Source organism: Lepidothrix coronata, unplaced genomic scaffold (genome assembly GCF_001604755.1).
Source record: "Lepidothrix coronata isolate B3197 unplaced genomic scaffold, Lepidothrix_coronata-1.0 Scaffold8, whole genome shotgun sequence".
Classification (NCBI taxonomy): domain Eukaryota; kingdom Metazoa; phylum Chordata; class Aves; order Passeriformes; family Pipridae; genus Lepidothrix; species Lepidothrix coronata.
The window spans coordinates 1,633,777-1,658,257 of NW_016690188.1; the positions used below are offsets into that span (position 1 = coordinate 1,633,777).

Sequence of the window (24,481 nt, forward strand, 5' to 3'; positions counted from 1 at the left end):
CCTACCAGTACACAGCCAAACATTTCACCAGTGAGTCACTGTGGCCAGATTGCAACAGCTTGCTCTATATGGGAAAAAAACTAACCCTTATTTATCTGAATGCAAGGACAAACTCCATTGTATAGATTAGTTCAAACACTCCTGCCCAAGCCAAACTCAGGCCAAATGACAGCCAGAGGCACAGCAGAGTTTGGGTGTTCACTGCCAGCTCTTCTTGCTGGAAGACGCTTTTCTTTTTGTCAGCAAGTCCCACTCTACACCTCAGCATTAGATACAGAGAAGGATGTTACTATTATACAACCAAGCTCATACCAGGATTTGATACTGTGGACGTCAAGAATGTGGGCATTTAAGCAACCTGGTCTAATGGAAGTTGTCCTTGCCCACAGCAACGGATGTTGTAACTAGATGACCTGAAGGTCCCTTCCAAACCAAACCATTCTGTGCTTCTGTGATACTTCAGGCCACAGAAACACATATCCTGGTTTCCTTTGTCTGGAACAGGGTACCAGAAGGGGAATGGAAATTTCCACAAGGCCCAGATTTTCCACAAAGGAAGAAAAGACTTCAAAATGTAGTCTTGCTCCAAAAGGATACATTTAATTATATCAGGACAGGTAGCATCTTGGAGTTCTTCCACTACCGTTTCTGCAATGTGCAGTTTTTACTGTAGAATAGATTTGGCCCAGTTCTTAGACCAAATATCCTCACTTCAACATGTTCAAAACTGTCTGAAACACCAGCCTTTCATCCACACCCTCATGTCTGTTTGGCGCATGCCTAAAATGGAGTTTCCAGTTCACTTTCACGTGCAGTAAGTGAGGAAAATTTGGAGATTCACTTCAAAAATCACAGTACTATCAAACCAAACACTACCACTGTACATGAAACTTCAGTTAAGACAATTTTTAAAACGTACAAATGGCTTGCAAATTGGTCCTGTATTATAAGAGAAGGGAACTCAGCAGTTCTGACCTTAGCAACAGAGTACTTTTTAGGTACAAATTAAACGTAAAAACTTTTAACATTTGCCCCAGAAAGAGAAGCGGAAAAAGCAAAGGGAAAATGAGGATGGAGAGGAGCAAATTTTCCCTATGCTCATTCTAAAATGCAAGCATTTTAAACCAAGAACTCTACAGGGCACAAGTGCCGAGCCACCGATCTGCATTGCTGAATGCTACACATGTAGCTCATGAATGGAAAAAGGGGACCTTAATAACACGTTTGAAACTGACTCCAAGAATGGGTCAGGAGAAAGATGCAGCCCAGGTGCCTTCAACTGAAATAAAGATCTAACAGGAGGACAACATGACAGAAGGTAAGAAAAAGACAAAAGGAGCACTAAGGGCTTAAAAAGGCTGGGAAAGCAATTCAGGTTAGCAACCCCTAACTTAATCCTGACCTTTCTGTAACTTTTTACCTTGATTTAGTTGACTGAACTAACTTTGTGGGAAGCTTACACAACTGAACCAGAGAGTCTGATTTCTCCTGAAGACTGGTTGGAAAGAAGAGAGAATCCCATGGTCACTTGGGGGTATTAATAGCATTGAATTATGAACAATACAAAACAGTCATTACAAATCAAATATATTCTTTTGATAAAAAAAAAAAATCCTAGCACTACAGTTAAGTCCCTGGTTTAGCATTATTAGTTTTACTACCAACCACATTAATCCTAGATAAACACTTCTTCTTTTTTAAAGATGTTAAAAATGATAACAGACACATATTATAATATGAAAATCCGAAATTTCAAAGAAACTACTAACGGAACAATCCATAACATTGAAAGTAACTTGCATTTCTTAAACAAATAAAAATAATTACAAGAAACACATTAACATAGCAACTTAGTTATTTGCAAAGTTCTATTTAGTTAATACTTACTATTACAGTGCCAAAGAGCTGTAGTCATGTGTGAGAAACCCCTTTGTGCAAGGCACTCCACAAATAGGAATCCCCGTGACAAAATATCTGCAGTTACACGTCCCAAAATACCACCCATCATTATGGAAAGTTACTGTTCAGATTTTGAAATAAGAGTATTTGCTTTGATACTAATGCAATTATTCTCTCCTAAATCAAATATTAAATACCACTTTTTTCCTGGTTGTTGATACACCCTAGCAAAGGTTACAGCTCGATTTAATAATGGCTCAAATCTTCTACTCATGAATCAGTGAAAAGGAAGGTGTTAACTTCATAATGTAGGAGCATTTTCTAACTAAGGCCCAAGCCAAGACCCACCAGACACAATACAAGCCTTTTCTTTAACTTGCCAGAATTCTCATTTGAGTCTTTAGTGAACAGGTACAAAGCCTGCAATTGCAATTCAGTGATTTCCACGCTGACCGGGAGGGTAAGTTGGCAAACACTACTCTTATTCATTCTAGTCTTAACTTCTCAGAAAATAAAAAAAAACCAAAAACCAAAATAAAGACATGTTGGAAACTTGTGGGGATTCAGAAAGCAAGGACAAATGCCACTCAATGGGAAACATGCAGAGCCCACACACACTCCCCAATTTCTTTCTCTTTACATGCCAGGCACCAAATATTTAGTTAGGAAAACCTTTTTTTCATTACACACATCAGAAATGTTACTACAGCAGGAAAAATTATTCTGTTCTACTGCTGATCCCAGAGGCCACCTGCTATATTCCTTTTTACTATCTGTTCTTTATATTTCTACTCTAATTTTCATTGATCACCTCTTTTAGGAGTGAAACCTCTGTAGGATTCACTAAATATTGGAAAAGGCCTATTTTCCTAGCACTGACACCCTAAAGGCGGTTTATAAAAACCAAATGAAAAGTAAGGGAGGTGCTGTATTTGATCCACTTATTATAAATGTATACAAGTATTAAATTGTCAAATGTACAAGTTTAGATCCTCTAACCTTTACAGGGATTTCCTCCCTAACTGAGTAAGAACAGCAAGTTTAATTTGATTTTGTGGCCACGAATCACTTTTTGTTGTGGTTTCTACGGTAGATTTAAGGGAAGCTGACTGTACTCAGGATGGACTATTAAATTATTGCAGAATACAAATAAAAAGTTACCAAACAAAAGAACAGAGATACTCACACTTTTTCCATATGCTTCACATAGTAAAAAACGTAACTAGGAGGAGGGAAAATCACTCAAATACACTTTTAGCTGCATTTTTTTTACTTTATATTCCTTTCTCACTAAGTCTTAAGCCAGAAACAAGACAACACGTCCACTGCTACAAAAGCCCATCTCCTTTTTCCCTGTGCTAGCCAGTTTTACTGAACCATAAAGTTCCTTCTGTGTATATTACTGGTATGTTAAAAAGAACCAGCTTAGAGTACAAATGGGAAGGTTTTATCTGAGAAAACAGGATAACATTGTGCCGCTTAGTTTTTAAATACCATTTTTAAACGCCTGCAGCTAGAAAATATTAGACATATTTAATATTTTTCAGGACAAATTAAAGTCTACCTACACAAGGGAACAGCACTCTATCCAACACTGAAGACATCTGCCTAAATATCTACTCTGTTCTTGGGTTAGAGTCTGCAGGAAAGGTAATAAGAAAAATTTACAATTTCTGTTAAATTCAACCAACATTTGTAAGAAAAAAGGTAAAATGAATTGATTAAATTATTTTTCTAAAGAATATCTGGCATTATTAAATTCATACTAACACATTAGCTTTTCACAAAGACTTCTTAAGGTATTATAGTCAATTTCTTGAGAAAAAAGCCAGATATGGAATTTAATAGAACTGTATTTCTATTGCACTAAATTTCAGTATTCCACTTTTGGAAACACAAAATCATAAAAATAAAACTATGCAAAACATGATACCTGGCAATTCTGATTTCTTGTAAAACACATAAAAGTTAACACATAACATCACTAAAGCAGTGCTATGGAAAGCATCAGAAAGAGTAAATACATCCATCACTGTTTCTTTATTTCTCTATTAACAAATCCAGAATACATTTGTATTTACAAGAATTTTCAACTGGCACAGAAAATTTTTACTATGCCAATAACATTATCATAAATTTATAGCCTGTCTCCTGTTATTTTATGGCAAAGGTTTTCAGCAAAAAACAAGGTAACTAAAATATTATTTGTACTAGCAGAATATAAAGAATACTATTATTTGTAATGTTTGACAACTGTTTGACAACTAGACATACAATACATCCAGTTATGTAAAGAGATTTTTTTTACACTCTAATATTAGCCTATGATGCCATCAGTATTTCAGCAAGCATTTAATATGTAAGGATCATATAAAATTTTCCCCTTGAATTCTGATTGAGAAAATATCAAGATAAAGCACAAACCTCTTTAAGTTGGGTAGAAACAGTTACTTTTAACAGCAGTGCTTATATTTCAAGTTTCTCTTCATGAAAGCAACAAAAGCAAGCAGGCAAAAAAAAAAAAGCCATTAACCACTCGTTTGCCAAACTAATTTTTGACATGGGACAGTTAATCAGTCACAAATAAAAAGTTCACCATTTACCAGATGGCAACTTCACCATAAAGGGAAGCTATTTTTGACCATGGCAATTAGTCTTCTCATGTTTCAAACACTAAATTCTATTTTCACATTAATTTTTAAAACTATGTGGCTTTAACTTAAAATAAACTGTACATCAAAAGAATGGAAAATAAACAGCCAGGAACACAATTTGACGAATTGGATTTATTTAGTTTATTTAGCTAAACAGGGTCCATTGGATCTCTTTAATAGGCTGACAGTTGCACTGGGCTGGTTAATAAAACATTCAACACAGTATCTTCAGCCAATATAGAAATGCAAATCCCACCAGAAATATTTTATTCATGAAACAGTAATTTCAGTTACTACCAAAGCAAAAAAAAAAGAAAAAAAAGAAACTGTGGGGAAAAAGCGGGGGGGGGGGAGGAACCGACGGCACTTGCTTTGCAAACAAACAGCGCCACCCAGTGTCACTGCCCGGACAAACACACCGGGACACCTGGAAAAGGCTGGAATTCATCCCTCCCGAGTCAAACCCAACCTTCTCTCCATTTTTTATGCTTTACCAGTAGCACATGTCTCTCCTTACTTTGCAGTGATATGCAAACTAGCTTCGCTCTCGCTGGGGAAAATAAAAAAAAAAAAACTAATAACCTGTTAAGGATCTTTAGAGTGCAGTTCTAGCTTGAAAAGCAAACACTTTCAAAAGGTGTGGGGTTTTGCTCAGCTTGTCTGATGTTTCTTCTCGTAATCTTTAAGTTTCTAACTCATGATAGAAAAACCAAATCAAACCTCTACTTAAATGAGTGCAAGTGAGCAATACAACGAAGAGAGAGTGAGATACACTCTGTTCTGCTTCATTCATCACTGCACCCCACACCAATGTTCAAGCTACAGAACCTTTATTACTGCTGCTATCAAAGGCAGGACAGTGACAGTTGCTTCTTTTTGTGTGGCAGGTAGGGGAGTTAGCACTAGATTAAAATAAGAAATCACTGAGAAAGTGGGAAACAATAAACCCTTCCTGCTTCTGCCCCCCACCAAAACAGCATTTACCTTCTGTTTATGAAGACAATTTACTCAGCAGCTGGCTAGAAGCAATTTTGAGTGGGTATGGCTTCTTCCACTCTCTGCTAGAAACAAGAGCAAACATACTTAATTCTACTACTTTGAGAAGTAGAAGTTTTAACATAAGAACAAACTTCATGGTAAATATAGAAATTATAGTTCTCTACCTGGGAAAGGCTGATGAGGGTTGGCATCCAGACATGTCTACAAACTGCCAGCATGTTTAGTGAAAAAAGCAGAGGTGATGTCATGCTGAATTTTTATTAGATGCCTTAAAATATATTTTACAGAAGGATTTCATTCTGCTACAGACCACTTTTCAGCTTAATTTAGTATAGAAACATTGTGTGTATGCAGGGAGAAAGGAAAGAAGCATGACTGCTTACAGTGCCCTGTATGAGTCAATGTGCCTTTCATTCATAGCCCCCAGCCAGACACAAGAATTATCAGACTCACCAAATCACTTCCTGAAAACACTTTTATTTGTAATCACTCAGCCAAGTCTAGAGCTCCACAAACTGGTTTTTCTTAAAATCATGTGCATCAGCTCCACCACAACTTGCTGAAGGATCAACAAAGAGCATACCACAAAACTCACCAGTCTTAGCCCTCCGTGTTAACAGATGAGCCAGATCTCTGGAGACAGACACAGAATGTCAAGGTGGAGTTGGTTGAGAGAAGAATCTAGTTATGGAATTAGTTTTATCGACATTAAAAATTTGCTGCTTGGTTGCTCTTACGCAGCATATTATCTCTTCACACATTGTGTTATTAGATCCATAACACACTTACTGGTCAAACATGGGAGGATTCTTTGTAAGCAATATCTACAGAATTACAAAACCCAGGAGGTAAGGTGTGCTTCACTAGTGTGGTCTCAGGAATCTCAGTTAAGATGATCATAACCCTTTAGGTTAATTATAAATAAAGCATGTTAACTCCCATCTTTCACACTTTCCTCTAAGGAAAAGCATCTCATCACTAGTAAATTCCATTATGAAATAAATTTCCTTCCTTCTCCATACTTGCATACAAAACTATAAAAAAAATGCAGTTTAGGCCTTGAATGTTACTAAAACAAAAAGAAGAAAAAGAGAATATTCTTCCCTGTATCACTTTTTCCCCATTTAAAAAAGCAGTATTACGAATAAAGTAATTGCAAAATGTCAAATGCCTCCATCTTCTTCCCCCACAAACCCACCAAGGCAGGGACACAAGTGAAAACAAGTGAAGACAATATGCAATTTGCCTCTATAGAAAAGAAGTTGGACTAATGCTCAACTGCAGCCAGGCAGACATATATCACATCAGAAGTTGTCAGAAAAAGGAACAGAGGAAAAAACCCAGTGCCTCTGTAAGGAGCAGTTTGTGTAAAGGGTAGAGCACTGATTACTTATCTCAAGAAGGTGATACTATCTATAAAAACAGCAGAGCAAAGGACATTTTGTTCACAACATGCTTCTCCAAAATTAGGTTGTCAAAGTACATGGTCAGATAATTCAACTCCTTTCTTCTGAAACTTAATCAGTTCAATCTTGTGTGCCTTAGAACAAATCCTCCACAGCCCTGCTCCAAAGAGCTGTACTACTCACATAGTGAAAACTGATCTGGTTTCAGTTTCAAATTTGTGAACAAGATCAAGTGTCACTACAGGCATGTGAACCTGCCCAGGCAGGGTGCTCGTGCATACATGGTGTGTTCACATGGTGAGTTTCCTGTTCTTAATAACATTGTTGGGGTACAACCATGAAGATGCACACACACCAGTCCCACACATGGTTTGTGATTTTTAACTACAAAGCAATAAAGCTTTGCTTTATAAACCAAAATAATCCAGCAGCCACAGCCGAGCCTTTAAAGTTTTAGTTCAAAGCAGAGAGCTAGGGAAGACTCTGGCCATAAAGATACAGGCCACTAACTTGTCCTTTGACAAATGTTGTTCATTATGCTCATAGTATTTCTCTGGATAGGTGACTGAACCTGAAATAAGAGTAGCAGTATTTGCTACTAGCAGCCAGAACATAACAGACACAGCTGTAGCAGTTGTCCAGGTGAGCTTCTGGACTCAGGTGGTACTTGAGCATTATAGAAGGTAGCTAACTTTATCAAATGAAATTCCATGGCTTATCTCCTTAAATGTTTTTAAAGCTTAACAGCAGTTGACATTTTAACAATGATTTTAAACAGAACCTGCAGGAGGTATGAAATGTGAATATATATCTTCATTATTGACTGAACTGAAGCTATTGTTAAATGCCAAAATGTTTAAATGTTTAATCAAGTTTCATACAATATATCTGTCTATTTAACTTCCCACCCCTTTTTTTTTTTTGCTTTTAAAGGTTATTCTGAAAGTCAGAATAACCAAGATCAGTACCAATTCGGAGAATTTAAAAGGAATGAGCACTGTCCCTTGGGCTGATAAAAAATGCTACCTGCAAAATTTACCTCTGTGCTGCTGAAGGAACAGGAACAGTTCTTATGCTGCTTCCTTTATTTGATGGGTATTTCTTCTTGTTGAATATACTCATCTCATTTTCAACACTGATTATGTAGTATTCATTTTTGTAATAGGAATATTTCCATATAATGTGGTCTTACTGGATTTTTATATTTCCTCATCTATTTGAATGCCTTACATTTCAGCTGTAACTTTTCAGGAGAATGCCTGCCTTTGCATCTTTCTACTTTATGTGCTCTGATACTGAGCCAGTACATGGATACAAATGCTACCAGATAACCACACATTTGCTAAGTTTACATAATCCCATTTTTACATGGACTGGGATAGATTTATGTCAAATTTATGTTTATAAAATAATGAAGCCTTTTACCAGTGCATATCCCCACTGTTTAAAGATCATTGGCTGCTTCCAGGTAACAATTAACAAAAAATGTTTCATTTGAAAGAATAAATCCCACCTATAGTCCAGGTACTTAAAAGACTTTTTTTTCATTCAGAACTTAACATCATGCAGGCAGGCACCATGGACATTGTACATCTGAAATAGTTGGAAAAAAATAATTACAAGCTTAGACCACTTAATAGTGCATTAGTAGATGGAGGAAAATGACCTGCTTATAGGAAGACTGTTTCAAGTTTCAAGAACTCTTTAGCAGGTGGTGCTAAGACCTGAATCAACCCGGAAAGCACAAGTATGTCTTCTGCAACTCCGCGTGGGGCCACCAGATAGAGCCATTACCACGTACCACGGGCTCTGCAGCCCAGCGAGCCTGGCCGGGCAGGAGCCCCGGACCCCTGTAGGTCTGGGAATGCAGTTTTCCTGACCTAACCTGACCAAAACCCCGCTATAAAAATGAGGTGCTGGTATATGCTATTGAAAATGAGATAATAAAACCAAGATTTACATCTGCAAGTTAAAAAATAGAGCATAGGGTTTATCCGTTTTACTCAAGCCTGAAACTTGGCCTTTTGAGACGTATACAGACATTTTGTAAAGAAGTGTGACTTTATGCTTGCCCTATTCTTGTATTTCTCCCCAGGCATCTGCTCCCCACAGAAGACTGCAGAGCACTGGGGCGAGCAGCAGGAACCGCTGCTGCTTGAAGTTGAGGTGCAATGCTCGCTCTGTGGATTTTCCCCGTCGGTATTCACAGTCCTGTGCTTTTGGAGTACTTTTAAAGACAAAATCGAGCTATTCTTTTTTTCATTATCACTGTTCCTCTTCAAGAGGGATGATCAAGACAGAGCAATGTGGCTTTTTCTCCTCAGATATGATTTATTGCAATTAGTGAGTTACAACTTCTCAGGTGCAATACAGTGCACAGTGTAGATGTCATTAGCTTCACACACATCCCAGGACTGCAGAGCACTGGTAGCAACTTGTTCCTATTTGATTAAAAAGTTAGAGATAAAAAACTCACGTTTGGAGTAACTTTTCTAAGTACAGATCAACCCAGCTTAAACCTGTATTTTTCAGAATACACTTCAGCATAGTAAATTGTATAGAAAAAAATCCCTATAAATTCATAAAGATGCCACAGCACATAGTAAATGATATTAAAGTGATAGCATTTTGTCAATATTACACATACTGCTTAAGATAAAATAAACTCACCAATTAGATATTAAACATCACAAATAAACCTTAATGTTGTCCATCCTGCAAGTAAAGAGCGGGCAGTCCACATACCTCAGATTTCCTTCTCCTAACTTTTAAACATGTTGCTATGCTGCTGTTTTCCATAACTGCTTGGGTGAGGGCAAATTTGCAAGACGCTATAAGGCATAAAAATAACCACAAGATCAAAACTCATGTTTATTATGATGAATATAAAAGAAAACTACCAGTGCCAGTTCTGCATTCACTTTATGTTTGAAATATAGAATTTAATGAAAAAGTATATTGAAGTATATAATTTATGAAATTGATTTAAAAGGAAACACACATTTCAAGATGATTGAGAAATGTCCTCTGCTCTGCTCTGCTTACATGCTCCTTCACTTGGGAAGAAAGGCCAAGCCAAATACAGTGGTATCCAGCTGAGATTCCAACTCCCTTTATAAAGAACACTTAACTTTGCAAGCTCACATCTGTGTGCCTTTCAGAAAAGCCAAGAACTTTGACCAGCGAACCTGAAAGCTGATCATAACCCAAAACTGCCAGTATCATTTCCAGTCATCTAGAAATGTGAATTCATGTTATAAGTACTTAGATCTACTTTTTCTAAAGGTATGCTACAGCTCTTACATAAACTCAATATGCTTCGCTTACAGTCAAACAGTTCACAACTCATTCAGGACAATATTCAGGCAGAACAATCAAAAGCACTTCCATTGCAGTAAATATTTTAACTTTCTACCTTTGAGAGCCCTGCAGCTTATAGAGTAAAAATAGTATTTCCCTTCCTTCCTCCTCTTCCCTCTTTGAACTCACAACTGAATCATTTTGTTATATAGTTTCCAACAAGTTGCTATTTGTCTGGATAATAATCCAAAAAGATCCTTAAATCCTCACATACAAACTCAGAAAAATGTTAGTACTTAAAAATGGAACTATGTAGGGCATTTAAGGCATTGTAGGGCATTGTAACAACACTGTTTGCTATATAAGTGAGATTTTTTTTTTCAAGCATAGTTGTTGTTTTCTTACAGTACTTTGCTCCATCCTTCACATCACTTTTTCTCCTTGATCTTCTGCTGAAGATCCTTGGGTTTGGGGCTGTTGCTTTTACCCATTATTACTATCTGTTCCTTCCCCTTTCTCATGTTGCTTTGCTTCTTCACTCTGACCACATTCTTGCATTCATGTAACTCCCAGTGCTAAGATGCATTTCCTCACACTCATTCCTCCTCTTCTGTACAGTGTCCAGTTCTGAACTCTCCCATTCGCTATTGCCTGGGAACATGGAAGTACAAATTCCACCATTTGCCTACATAGAGAAATAGGCCAGCATCAAATATATGCTGACAGTAAATCCTCTCACATCTGAGAAGATAAACAGCATTCACTACTGGTCCAGAAGCTGCTCTCTTTGGGAAGCCACTGTTCGGCCATATGCAATTCCTACAGTGGAACAGCATGAGACTGTCCCAAAATTCGGACGTGAGTTTTCTTATTCTAACATTCCTCAGACTTTACAAACTGCAACCATCTTCTAGCTAATACATTTTTGTGCAACTCCTCAACTTGGCAGAAGCACAGAAGAGTAACAGTCAGCTGGATTTCTTGGCTGCAGGTATAAACATCGACTCCCCAGCCCCTGAAGGATTAAACTGCTGCCAGCAACCTAAGGAAATTCACAGCTCTCTAGTGAATGGAAAATACTGCCACTAGTTAGTTCTTTCTCCTTACCCTGGAGGAACTGAGCTGCTGCCAATTAACATAACTTTTTCCTACACTTTGCAATTCCTTTGAACTTTTTCAGGATTTTACAGAAAACAGTTTTGTCTCTATGTAAATCTATTCAGTGCAAATCCCAGTCATAAAGAAGGACTGATAACTGTAGCAGAAGCCCCTAGACAAGGGAATCTTGTTAGTTTGCATCCATTACTCAAAAAATGTAATACTTATACCAATTTGTACAAAAGCCAAGAAGAATCTAAGAGCAACAGAAAACACAGTGAGTAACAAATGAAGTGCACATGAGAGAAGCTACATTCAAAAATTCCACAGATTGGAGATTATATTGCTTTTCATGTTACTGCCCACATTACTACAAGCTGTCATTCCTTGAGAAACAGGATTAAAAGCTGACTACTTTGCATACATCATGAACACTCACAATGTTTAATGGCAGAGAAACAACTGAGATCCAGGGCAAAGGGACATAAGGCTAGAAACTGGATTATTGGTATGGAATTGCTACAAAAAGAAAACCTTCTCTTCCCCAGTTTGATTTTCATCTGTCCACATATACAGCAAGATACAAACAGAACTCATCTCTCACACTAGTCAAAAATACCTCTTATTTGCCTGAATAACTGCACTATTTTATTTTAAAAATTCTCATAAATGCCTTCATTATGTAATGTGTTAAAAACTCACGAAATCAGCTTCAAGTTTTCCCATTTCTTGTTTGTAGCTTCTCATTCGACTGCTGTACATTCCTCGGCTTTGAGGTGGGATCTCTCGAACTTCAAGTTCCATCTGCTCAAGCTAACAAGTAAAAACAAAGAGCAGACGTATAAATCAAAAGGTTAATTAAAGCAAGAGTGAATTTACCCGAGGTTTTCACAAATGCTAAGAAATATTCCTTCTTTATAAAGAAAAATGCTGCTTATTCTGTAATATATAAAGAATTTATCAAAATATTTACACAGCCTTAAGTCAACAAACAAGTGACAAAATTAATATTATTGACACTTAGAAGGAATGATTCTAGTCAAACATTTCTGGATTTTAATTTCAAATGTGATTAATACATTTTATTACAAGAAAATAGTAAAACTGAGGATAAATAATTCCTGCAAATTAGCATAGTTCAGAAGAAAGCCTATGTCCATCTAGCTGGGCAGTTTTGGAAAGCTTTGGCTGAAAAATATATTTTATTTATTAATAGCCACACACACATATATATATACAGATATGCATATATTAAAGTTTTATTTACCACCAGTCTCTATGTTTAATAAACTAATCCTTTTTGCTTTAAATACTGCTAACTCAGCAGAATTACAAAGCTTGAACTGGTTTCCTAAATCTACATCCCAAATCTGTATGTAAGTGTATTACACAGCTGAATTTTAGGGTTTAATGACAGTCCTATTCAAGAACCTGTACATAGTTGAATGTATTCAAACATCAGAGAGAGAATTTATCTTTTAAAAGCTTTTTCTATTTATTCTTACCATGTAGAATACTAAGGGGCCTGAAACACAACAATATGGCACAGAGGTACAGAAAATCAAAAGAAGTTATAAACCAGGGCTGATAATTACCTGCCCCCTGGGTCATGAAGCCTCCTCTATATGGTGCTGTCTCTTCAAGAGTTATATTTTGCACAGCTGAAGAATCCCTTACCTGCCTTTTAAAATCTTTTCAAGTTTATTTGAAAAGATAAGAGAATACCTCTCCTTGGTTGCTGTAGGTTCTTGAAACAGTATTTACTCACCTCCTACTGATCTTGGTTGAGCAATAAGGATAGGAACAGAAATGCTTTTCAGTTAGGGTCCCAAACTGGTTACAGGTCTTCACAAGGGACTGCTGGAGTTTATTCCTATGTAATCACTTGCTTACACTTTGAAACTTCATCCTCATATTGTAAGAAAAGCATCTGAATTTAATCAATGGAATTACCAGATACTTAACAGTCATTTTGCCTGATCTAGTCTGATTATACAAAATGATATTCAATAGTAAACTGTAAAGCAGACTTTAATTAAATGGTCACTAGTGAATTGAAACATACAAAGCAATTTCTAATTCTACCCAGCTCTTTGGCTCAGGCTTAACTTTCCAAAGGGGTAAATTAAACCAATAGCTGGAATTAATAGCTTATTTCTTATCAATTTCATCACAATATATTTGATCTCAAATGTTCTATAAACGTAGAAAACATTTCTCTCATATATATATAAGTATATGTGCAAGGTCAGAATATTTCATTGAAGTCCAATTCTTACTTATTAGATAAAAATGAAAACATTTCCCAGTGAATACAGAAGTTGCATAAACGATCAGACCACAGTCCATGAAATTCAAAATGTTCATTCTAAAGTGGCAGTATTAGTGAGTGTAACGATGAAGCACATATATTTCAGCTGACCAATATTTAACACCTTGCTTTTCTTCATGAGATTAAATGAGTACATTATGTGGCTGGGCTGAGAAATTTCCATGAGAAGCCATGCAGAAGACAGTGGTCCAAGCAGGTGTGAACCTAAATGTACTTTCATGTAACTCCACTTTCAGGTTTCTTATTATTGGCCAAAAAAGTCATACTTTTCATACACAAGCAAGAACAGAGCTAAAATCTACTTAAAGCAAACAAAATATCCTGGTACTTAAATCTCAAAATATGTGTAGAAGCTCAAGTTTTCTTCAGAAAACCTACAAGCTCAAACTTCTGTTACTGCCTATGTTCAAAGTTGACATGTGCTGGTTTTGGATGAGGTAGAGTCAATTTTCTTCATAGTAGCTGGTGTAGGGCTGTGTTTTGGATTTGTGCTGAAACCAGCGATAATAATACAGAGATGTTTTCATTATTGCTGAGCAGGGCTTACACAGAGCCAAGGCCTTTTCTGCTTCTTGTACTTCCACACCAGCCAGGAGGCTGAAGGTGCACAAGGAGTTGGGGGGACACAGCCAGGACAGCTGACCCCAGTTGACCACAGCGATATTTCAGACCATATATCATGCTCAGCATGTAAAGCTGGGGTAAGAAGAAAGAAGGGGGACATTCAGAATGATGGCATTCGTCTTCCCAAGTAACCCTTACATGTGAAGGGGCCTGGCTTTCCTGAGGATGGCAAAATGCCTGCCCACAGGAAAAAGTAAAGGAATTCCTTGTTTTGCTTTGCTTGTCGTGCATCTTTTGCTTTCCCTGTTGGAGTGTCTTTATCTCAACCCACAAGTTCTCGCACTTTTACTCTCCCAGTCCTCTCCCCCATCCCACAAGTGGGCAGGGAAAGGCGGGAGGTGTGTGAGTGTCTCTGTGATGCTGAGTTGGTGGCTGGGGTTAAACCACAACATCACCACTGTGGTGAAGCTGAGCATTTTGGCACTCAACTCTCGCCCAAATTCATAAACTGCATCCTCAAGGCTCCTCAGGAGTTTAACCTGGTAGGCTTGCTCCTAACAGCACCCAGCACTGAATACAGAATAAAGCAGAGCAGCCCCTGGTATTTCCATTCAAAAATAAAACAAAGTACCGCAGTGTGGCTGATGTGCTCACTGAGACCCCAGAATAAGTGTCCCCCTCCCACAGGCACTTTTCCATATGAAATTGCTCTGGACAGCTGCTGGCATTTTATAGAACTTGTAAGCTTCACTATTTTATTCTGATTCTGAAGTGCTGGAACTAAAACAGAGATTTAATTTTTTTTTTTAAAGTGTCTAATAAGAATAATCTAGCATTTGCAACACTAAATTTATGGGCATTATTAAAAAGCCAAATGTCTAAATAAGAATAACCAAGCATTTGCAACACAACAATTTCGTGGTGTCTTTCATAAAACATAAAAGCAAACAACACAGAGAGAGTTTTTTCTTCTTTAAAGTAGAATTTCACTCAAAAACGCTCATTCCAGCTCTTCTAGCACATGCTAGATCTTGTGCTCAAAGAATTTTCCCAAGGTTAGTACAACATTCACCTTTCTTAAAAACCTGGTAAAAATAACATTCAGACACTCCACATTGGATGTAGAATGACAAGATTTCTCTCCAGAGATCTCTCATTCCACAGCTCTGGCTTGAAAAGGCACCCTGGGAGACTGAACGTTTTTGTGTCAGTTCTGCACATACATCAAATCAATTACACCAGTGATTTTACCCAAACAAAGCAGACAGTGTTTTAAACAATCACTGGTTAGTGAATGTAACTACATTATCTCTACAATAATATTTATAATACATGAGAGTATTATTTCCTAGCCATATAGGAAATAAAACAAAATCAGCTAATCCTAGTTTTGACTACTCTAGATAATGAAGCAAACCAGTGTATTAAAACTATCAGTAGCAAGGAATTAGGTTTATTTTGATTTTCTGCTGTAACCTTTAGTTTAAAAGAGGATCATCTTAATCAGCTCTGGTTTTAGCAGGTTTGTTCAAATTGATTTCTAAACCCAAGCCTTGACATTAATCACAAACATGTTAGATAATTGCTTAAACACAATAACTGAATCTAAATATCTAAACCAAAAGCATGAAAGAAAAGCCAGTAAATTAAATGAAAATCATCATTAGGATAAAAGTACAGATACAGGATTTATTTTTTAATCTTGTAATAAATACAAATTTAGATGATCTTTTTCTGACATAAGGAGAGAAGTAAGGAGCCATTAACTCAATTTCTGCTCCTTCCAATCTACCTTGAGCAGAAATCCAAATTTGAATGACCACCCATGCCATAGCTTCCCTGTACTGCTCTGCTTTTTTGCCATGTCAAATTGTAGTGAAAAGGAGATGAAAAACATTTCTAGATTTGTACTTTCTTTCAGCTGTATGAAGGCCCAAAAGGCCTTAATGTATCTTCAGAACATCATGAGGCGGGACAGTAATTTTTCCATGTTTCTCACTGAGAATACCAAATCAGAGAGGTCAGGTTCCTTGTCATCCTCACAGGGCAAAATTGCAGAGAGTCATCTCAAGACCCAGCTTTCCTGGATGCTATTTCCATACTATGGTCTACAAGACTGATTCTATTTTTGAACCAAAAGCACCAGGTATGCCAACAAGCAGTTGACCTGAAAAAGAGAGACCTTTTTCTACCTATGCCACTTCAAAAATTAATTTCAATATTATTGTTTAGTTAGTAAGAAAATAATTGATTCAAGTTCTTTCCATTATAAGAACTTCTAGGGTAGAAACACAAATTTCTTTCCTTATCCTAACACTCAGGTTACATTTCTGACATTAGATAGACCAAACTCATTTGCAAGCAATAGACAAAAGCAACTTTAGGGAAGGAACTATTGGCCACGGGGAAAAAGTCAATATCAACTGTCATCAACAACTTGGCTCAGTTACTCCACATCTATAAAACTTTACTTTTATTCTCCATCCAGATGGAAGAGATGACAGGCTGTAATGGGAACAAAATAAATAAAAAAAAGTCACAGTTGCTTAACACATGTTGCTCATCTCATATTGCTCTCTCCTGTCAGTGTGAACCACTAACTAATGCTTGGTTAACACAGACACTCTCCTCGGATCAGTGATCCACCCTACCATGGCCCCCTTGTCCTCACCTTCACACTTCACTTACTAGAAGAGAAAAAAGATCTATTGCTCTACAAGACGTTCTGACAGACTAAATCAAATAGATTCCTGGGTCTTACAAGCAAAAACCAAAGTCATGGCGTGTAAATATTTCACTCAATTCTGAAAATAAAAGACATAATCCACAACTCAAAGCCTGTAACTTTGTATGGACCTACAGCAATAGTGCAATCCTTGCATCAGGGAACACAAGATTAAAAAAGGATATACTCTTACTGGGTATTTCATATCCTCAAATAAGAACTATTTCAAGAATATTATTTTGTTTTCTAATATATAATTAAGTATTTTTAGGGCATGAATGTTAAATGTTACCATTTAGTGATCCTATTATTTTTGCCAGGAATTTGCAGTTAACATATGAAAAGTCAAAACATACCAGTTCCCTTGCTTCTTCAAGCTGTTTCTCAACATTTGCAACCATCTGCTTCTTCTCATCTGAAACAGAATTGTGAAAATACCAATATAATTGTGCTCTTGCCATGAAAGAAAAATACACCCTTTCAAAAGTTTATATGGATCAGCTAAAACTGATTCAAGAGATTTATTCTGTGTGACATCGTCACAATGGGTATACCCACATTAGTAATTAAAAAAAAAAGGAGACTGGAGAATCCTTGAAGTCTTCTGCTCTGTTATGCAGCATTTGCTAGTTAGGAAAGCACTTCCAGCCTCTCCAGGTGTAGCAGTTATGCCTCAGCTGGCACTTGCTGAGTGTGCACAAATGCATGAGAAGGCACATACATACACCAAATGAAAAAAATATGGTTTAAGAACAAAGGCTTATCTATTTATTTGTAAAATATGAGATGCACAAAACCAGGCATCCCACTTAAAATTAATCCAGACACTGAAGAAAAATTAGGTTTCTATTCCCCTGCTCCTATGCTGGGTCTAGAACTGTTTCTTTTGCTTCAACAGAAACAAAATAAAATGCCACAGGAACTACAAGAAAACCGCTTTCTTCTGGTAGCAGTAAAAATGCAAATTAGTAATAAAATATGAACATTTTTAAAAATTAAAATCAGTTTTAAGCAATCATCATCTGCCAGGTTCCCTAACAGGCCCATGTCCCAGCTGTAGAGATTGACTTTTGACCTGCCTCCAACCATCCATTCACAGGCAAAGGATCCAATAGGAACTGAGGACTGAGATTCAGTGTCACATCATCACAAACACTCCAACTGCTTGACCAAGACTTGGCTTGTTACAGCACGAAAGGCGACTTTCTGAGAAATATTCAGACGCTGGATAATAAAAAGTCCCCACATTGCTTAATTAATGTGGCATTAATTAGTGGGGTATTCAGGGGTTTCAGTACTACCACTGGCACTGCCCTTTGCCCCTCTCATGGCCATATCTTCCATCCTTCAGACAGTAAATCCACCCATAGTCTCAATGAAGTTAACACAACTCTGAACATACAACCATTTATAACACTGTTTGTTCGAAACTAAGAGTACCATGAGTCATCTGTGCTGGTGGTTTGCCTGATGAAGCAAATAAAAAGTGAATTGCACAAAAGTGTCTCCAGTCACAGCTCCTCAGAGATCATGATGGGTAAGTCTACACTGGCACAAGACTTTATCATGCATCTTTAAACTTCAGCTTTCTTTTTTAGCCTGAATTCCTTCGTTTCTCTTCCACATGATCTCTTTGTATCCTGGAACTGACAGATTAAAGACCAAAAGGGACTATCTGATGATCTGCTTTGATCCTCTGCATGCCACAAGCCACTGAATTTCAAGATGGGACCGTTTTATTAATTACATATAATTTAGCTTCTCACAGGCTGAAATGCTTATCCATCTATCTTCTCATTTACCTAACATACCCTACACTCTCATTTAAGGAAACACAAACATCACAATCTGTCCTTCCTCAGTTACATACATTGGAGCTCTGCCTGCAGAGGGGATCAGGTTCAGGATCATCTTTCTTGCAAATCTGGAATTCATGCTGCCACGTGTGGTGGATTCCACTACAGCAGAAGCTGCAGGAAATATTTTCTGTGCAGCACTTTTAGTTTTCTGCTAGCAATGTCTTTCTTTAATTCCCCACCAAGTTCTCATGATGACACCCAGGCCAGAAAATTTAGTGATTTATCTTCTTAAAATAACTAAACCCAAAAGAAAAGAGAATCTGCCACCTTTTTTCCCCCACACATTTCTATTCCCCTACACAGCATCCCCAAAAGACCTCCATTCTTTCCTTCATTAGAAGTTGGCAAGATGATGGTGGACAAAAATAAACACAATGGAAGATATAAAATACACGATATTGTTTTATTGAAGCTGAAATATAATTTTAAAATATAGCAGCAGAAAATATATGTACTCTAGTAATTTCAGTATTTCCCTGAGTTGTATTGGATTACAATTTCCATAGACATTTAGTAACCTGAAATTTAGGGATATAAAGTTGGGGGTTTTTGGAAGGCATTTCATGCTGTACAAATTCTGCTTGTACTTGTGATTACAAGAACTATGTAGCACTCCACTGGCCAGTAAGATCTTACCTACTCACAGAGAAACTGAGCTACAGACCTTTAGTAGGGGAAACTCAGTACACAGGGAGATCTGGCTGAAACTGCTCCCATAAGATTGGGGGGCGGGGTGGAGGTATTCAAATCATATCCAGTGGTTTAGTTAATTAAACTTTAACCCAAGTCCAGATTTTAACATCAATCCAGATTTACCAATACATAATCACCCAGCTGGTGACAAGAGCAGCTTCCGGGAGTGAAGTCTAGTGACAACAGGCCTTCGTTGTTCCTTCAAATATAGATGTATGAGAGGCACATGACAACATCCCGGCACGGCAGCATTGGAGAAGTATCTTCACAGACTTCCAGGAAAGCAGCTGCTGACCCTCTAGGGCACACAGTACCATGCAGTCCATGGAATGGTTTTCAAAGCATTTACTTTCAGCTTTACTTTTACTTCCATGGTTAAGTGAAGGAGAGAACTTATTTCACAGTCAGAATCCCCAGAACAAGGAGGGCACAATATTCACAGGATGACTTGCTCAGAGATTGAAAATGAGATGCAAGGGAGTTACTCTGAGTAAAAGAAGCTTGCCACTAACCTAGTGGATCAGGACAAACAAGCTACTATCCAATTAAGGATCCTCATATTACCAACTCTATAAGTCCACTGTGACTTAGCAGTTTTCAACCTGCCAACTTGATTATATCTTTAAATACACTTCCATCACATGAAATGAAAAAAAAATTTTTTATAACTTTTTGTCTTGATTCAGAATTGAAATATCCTTTCAAGAAAATAAAAAACAATGCTCCATCAAATATATCTAAATTTAATTTTTTTCTCCATATTGCTAGACAGAATGCCCCAAAGATAATATTGTATGTAGCTTGTATAATTTAACTGGTCAAATTAAAAAACTATAGATAAAGATTGGAAACAAAAGTGTGTTTTTCCTCTGTGGAGGATTGCAAACAAAAATCCGTTCTGTGTTTCTACACAAGGTTGTATCACTTTCTTAAAAGAAACAAGTTTTCACTACATTTTCCTCAGTTCTTTCAGCTTTGCCCTGGCATTAATCATGTTTTTTGTCCCCTAAAATACAGCAGTTACAGAAAGGTGAGAATCTGCCTACAAAGGCAGAAGGATAACACAGCACTGGTTTGATCTGACAGCCAATGAAGAGATTGAAAAAAACTGGATCAAGACTGAGTAGTCCCATTGCTTGTGGAATTGTTTCTTTTTATTAGTACATGCTGAGGAAGAGATTGAGTAACAAAGGGTTTCAGTTCACAGACCACTTGTAGATTTTGCTCTGTTGGCTCAGGTGATTTACATGTTCACCACTGCCAGAAGTTACTGTCCAACAGCAGAGATAAATGGAACAAGATACACGTTTCTCTCTGAGTTATAAACCTGTGTTCTAGAAGCATAACACAATGAGTCAGACCTGAAGTGGAGACAGTAAACTTCAGTACAGGGGTACAACAGAAAATTAAAGGTGGGACTTTCTTCAGCTAAACCTGTTAGAGACTGAAACACAATGTTTTGATTGGCCAGTAGAAAATGCAGGTATCAAGTATCAGAAGAATGGCAGCACTCTAGTTTAAAACCATCACAGCCCAGAGTCTATTGTGCTGGGAATAGACTAAGTATCACCATTTGTGCTGGTAAAACTATCTTTCATATCAAGCAATCAAAATTTTGATAAATTTTTGGTCCAATCACAAGATAGACATTTCTCTGAAACACCGAGGAACATTAATAAAACACATCAGTCAATTACATTCATTCTTCAAAGACCTGCAGCAGCATCACAGAAAATCTATTTAAAAGGCATTTCTCTATCTATAACACTTTCTTTAATCCTCTAGATGATGTCTGCCTTAACAGAAGACACTTTTTCCCAAGACATTCTATTGTCCCTGCTGCTTATTGTTTCTGTATTATCAGAGAGCCTTTGTTACATTTCTTGCTGAACTATTTATGCATTTGTGACAACAGGATTGTTTGCTGAGCCATTATGCTGCTAGAACACAAGACATCAAGTCCTGACAACACAGAATGCAGGAATGTTGCAAAAACAATCAACCAGTATTTCTCCAAGTCGACCGAGCAGGAGGCTTACAGCAGGTCCATCTTGAGCAGCACAGGGAAATAAACCAGTCACTAGACTTCAGGAGATCTCTTTGTATTATGCAGAAGCAGCACAAGTCCTTACACCTTTCATCCTGCTTCTTCCAGCGTGGAGGAAGAAGGCCATCAGCAATCTCTCTCAAATCACTGCTGCTGAAAACTGTCATCTCACATCCCCCTCCCACCTCACAGTCCTCTTTTTGAGGCTCTCCCAGCCATCTCCACAAGAACTAACTGGAACTTCTGGTGATGAAGAAACAGATCTTGTAAATATTCCTATTAAGAAACAAGGGAAAAATGTGCATTTAAAATATTTCTGATTAAAGTGTTCAGTATAGTCAAGATTTTTTTTCCCCAGGTGGTCAAAAGCCTCTATTAGCTAAGTCTGCAGTTTGTTTTGAAGTCATAGAAAATGTTTTTTTCTGATGAAAGACAGAATAGCCCCAAAAACAGAAGTAAAGCCTCAGCTGTCAATGTACAGGGCAAGAAGCAGCTATAATGCAAGTCGGTCTGAACCATGTATGACCAGCCTCAAATCCCAACATGGAAAAGTCACCGCTTCATAAAAAAGTAAAATTAACCATTGTGTTATCTTGATGCCATTTAGCCCAGTACCATGGTACTGGTCCTGCAGGGAACATGTATTCTTTCTCCTCTGAGAGGATGGCAAATTCTGGAAAAAGCAACCTTTTCCTGAAATCTGAATGATTTCAAAGCCTGCTGCTTCTAGGCTATGGCACTGTTTAAGCCAATAAGCTCCAAAGTCTTCCTAAGTGAATAAGGGAGACTGATTAAGCAGAGGATTATGAAAATCCACTACTACTAATATTCTAATATTAGTAATATAGAATATTCTTTCTACTACTGAACAGACTCCAATGACTTCCAAAATCTATACAACTAGGCACTTAAATCTCTATTCTTTACTATTAGGAAATTACATCTCTCTTCTTTTTCCATAAATCAGTGTAGAACTATTGATTTTCAGAAAAGGAGTCAGTAGTGTATTTATGATGTCTCCCTGTTCCTGCAAGAGGTCCTTAAATTTGCTGTTTCAAAGTGAAGAACCTTTGTGCATTCTCTCGGTAAATTTTTCTAGCGCACATTTACAGGTTAAATATAATTTATGAGCAGAGTAAATTACATCAATTCTAAATTCTAATCTTGGGAACTCTTTGATTCTCTCCCTTCTTCATTTTGCAAGTTTCCATTAGAAAATAGACAGTTTTCCACCACAGCCACAGCTTCTTGGGAATTATACCCCCTTGTCTTTTCTGTTAAGATCAAGAGCAAAACAGCTTTGTTAAGCCAAGGAAAAGGCACAGTTTCCTATTCTTTAACCATGGAACTGAACCCAATTTTTTCAGAAGACTTTCTAACTTGCTAAGAATAGAACTGGACGTAACTTTCCAGAATCAAAAAGGCTTTTACTCAAAATCTCCTAAGATCACACATTTTAGTTGACCACCTACCTCAAATCCTGTTTAGAGTCACTACTTAATGATGCATTTCCCACTCTAAAAGTAGGACGGTATTTCTTTGGTCCTGGATGCCCGATACTTTTCCTTTTAGTCATACAGGAAATTGCCATACCATTAGCATGTGTTTATTTCCTCCTTATACAGTACCCACTCCTATGGTTTAAGTTCCCTAAAGGTTTGGGAAATGTGCATTAGAAGCAGAGGCAGAAATATTAAATGACCTGGAAACAGAAAAGGCATTAAGCTGAGCTACAAGAGGAGCAGATGACAAAATCATGAGTGTCACCTTCCCTCTGTCTCATACTCAGACCCCTGTATTGGGGCACTGATTCATATGTGCTGGGAGATTGACCTGGGTTGATTAATGAGATTATCATTTTCACCTTTTTACACTGACACTCTTACAGACAGAATTGACTCTGTTGCAGGGACACGCCACGAATCAGACCATGAACACTGCAGGCTCCTGACAAACACATTAAAGCAAATGAACACTGATTTCTTTTGAATCTGCTCCTGCATGTGAGTCACCACAGTCAATTATCCAAATCAAATGTACGAACAGTGGGCAGCAAAAATAAACATTCAGATTAAATCACGCACGAAATCGGTCTACGCTACAGGAAAAAGGCTTGATTTCCACCACTGATGTTGAGGCATGACCACAATAAACAGCATCCAGCAGCAATGCTAGCACAGGGAACACGCCTCAGCTCTGCTCAGCTGCACTGGCGTAACCTCGCGCGGCCCCACAACGGGGCAGAAGGCAAGGGCTGATCCTCACAGGTGACCAGCAAACGATATTCTTATTGAAGAGTATTCTGAACACACCTCATGAGACAACGCGCGGCTCGGACAGACCCGGGGCGGGGAGGTGGATCCCGATTCTGCTGTGCAAGGAGCGAGGACACACATTCGGGTACCGGGACACCGAGACCTCGCTAAAAACACACCGGCCCCTCCCGCCGCCCCCCCGCGCGCTGGGAACGCGGCGGCTCCGGGACCGGAGAGGCTCCGACAGAGGAGCCCCCCGGGCCTGCGGGGCGAGCACCGCAGGGGCAGGGATCAGCCGCTCACCTCCTACCAGCTTGGGCACCTTGCCGATGCGGCCGGTGATGTCGGCCGTGAGCACGGCGAAGTCCTGCTCGTAGCTCTCGAAGTCCGCGGACATCGCGGTGGTGCCAGTGCCGCTGCCGGGGCAGCCCCGCCGACACTGCTCTGCACCGCTTCCGCGTTCTGACACCACCAAATGCGCCCCGCCCGCCCCCGGCCGCCTCGCCGCAGGTTCCGCCGGCATTCAGGTGCTTCTACCGTCACGGCTTTAAGCGGCACGGCTTTAACCCGGAGTGGCCTGGCATGCGGAGTCGCGTTGCTCCGCAGGCACAAACTGGCGGCGGCGGTGACGGGTCACTCCCGCCCCGCAA

The 24,481-nt window shown here is 38.3% G+C and overlaps 1 protein-coding gene across 5 annotated transcripts in view; it reads right to left on the reverse strand.

Annotated features, from left to right (window-relative positions):
• The window catches only part of VTI1A (vesicle transport through interaction with t-SNAREs 1A), a 273,601-nt gene extending 249,309 nt beyond the window's left edge, over positions 1–24,292 (reverse strand). For all 5 annotated transcript variants that reach the window (XM_017839957.1, XM_017839949.1, XM_017839976.1 and 2 more), the window contains exons 1-3: positions 24,135–24,292; positions 17,334–17,392; positions 12,059–12,169 (exon numbers count right to left, since the gene is read on the reverse strand). In XM_017839957.1, the coding sequence (XP_017695446.1) occupies positions 12,059–12,169; positions 17,334–17,392; positions 24,135–24,228 (264 nt within the window). In that variant the 5' untranslated portion in view covers positions 24,229–24,292. The remainder of the gene's footprint in view (positions 1–12,058; positions 12,170–17,333; positions 17,393–24,134) is intronic.
• Positions 24,293–24,481: the final 189 nt, after the last annotated feature.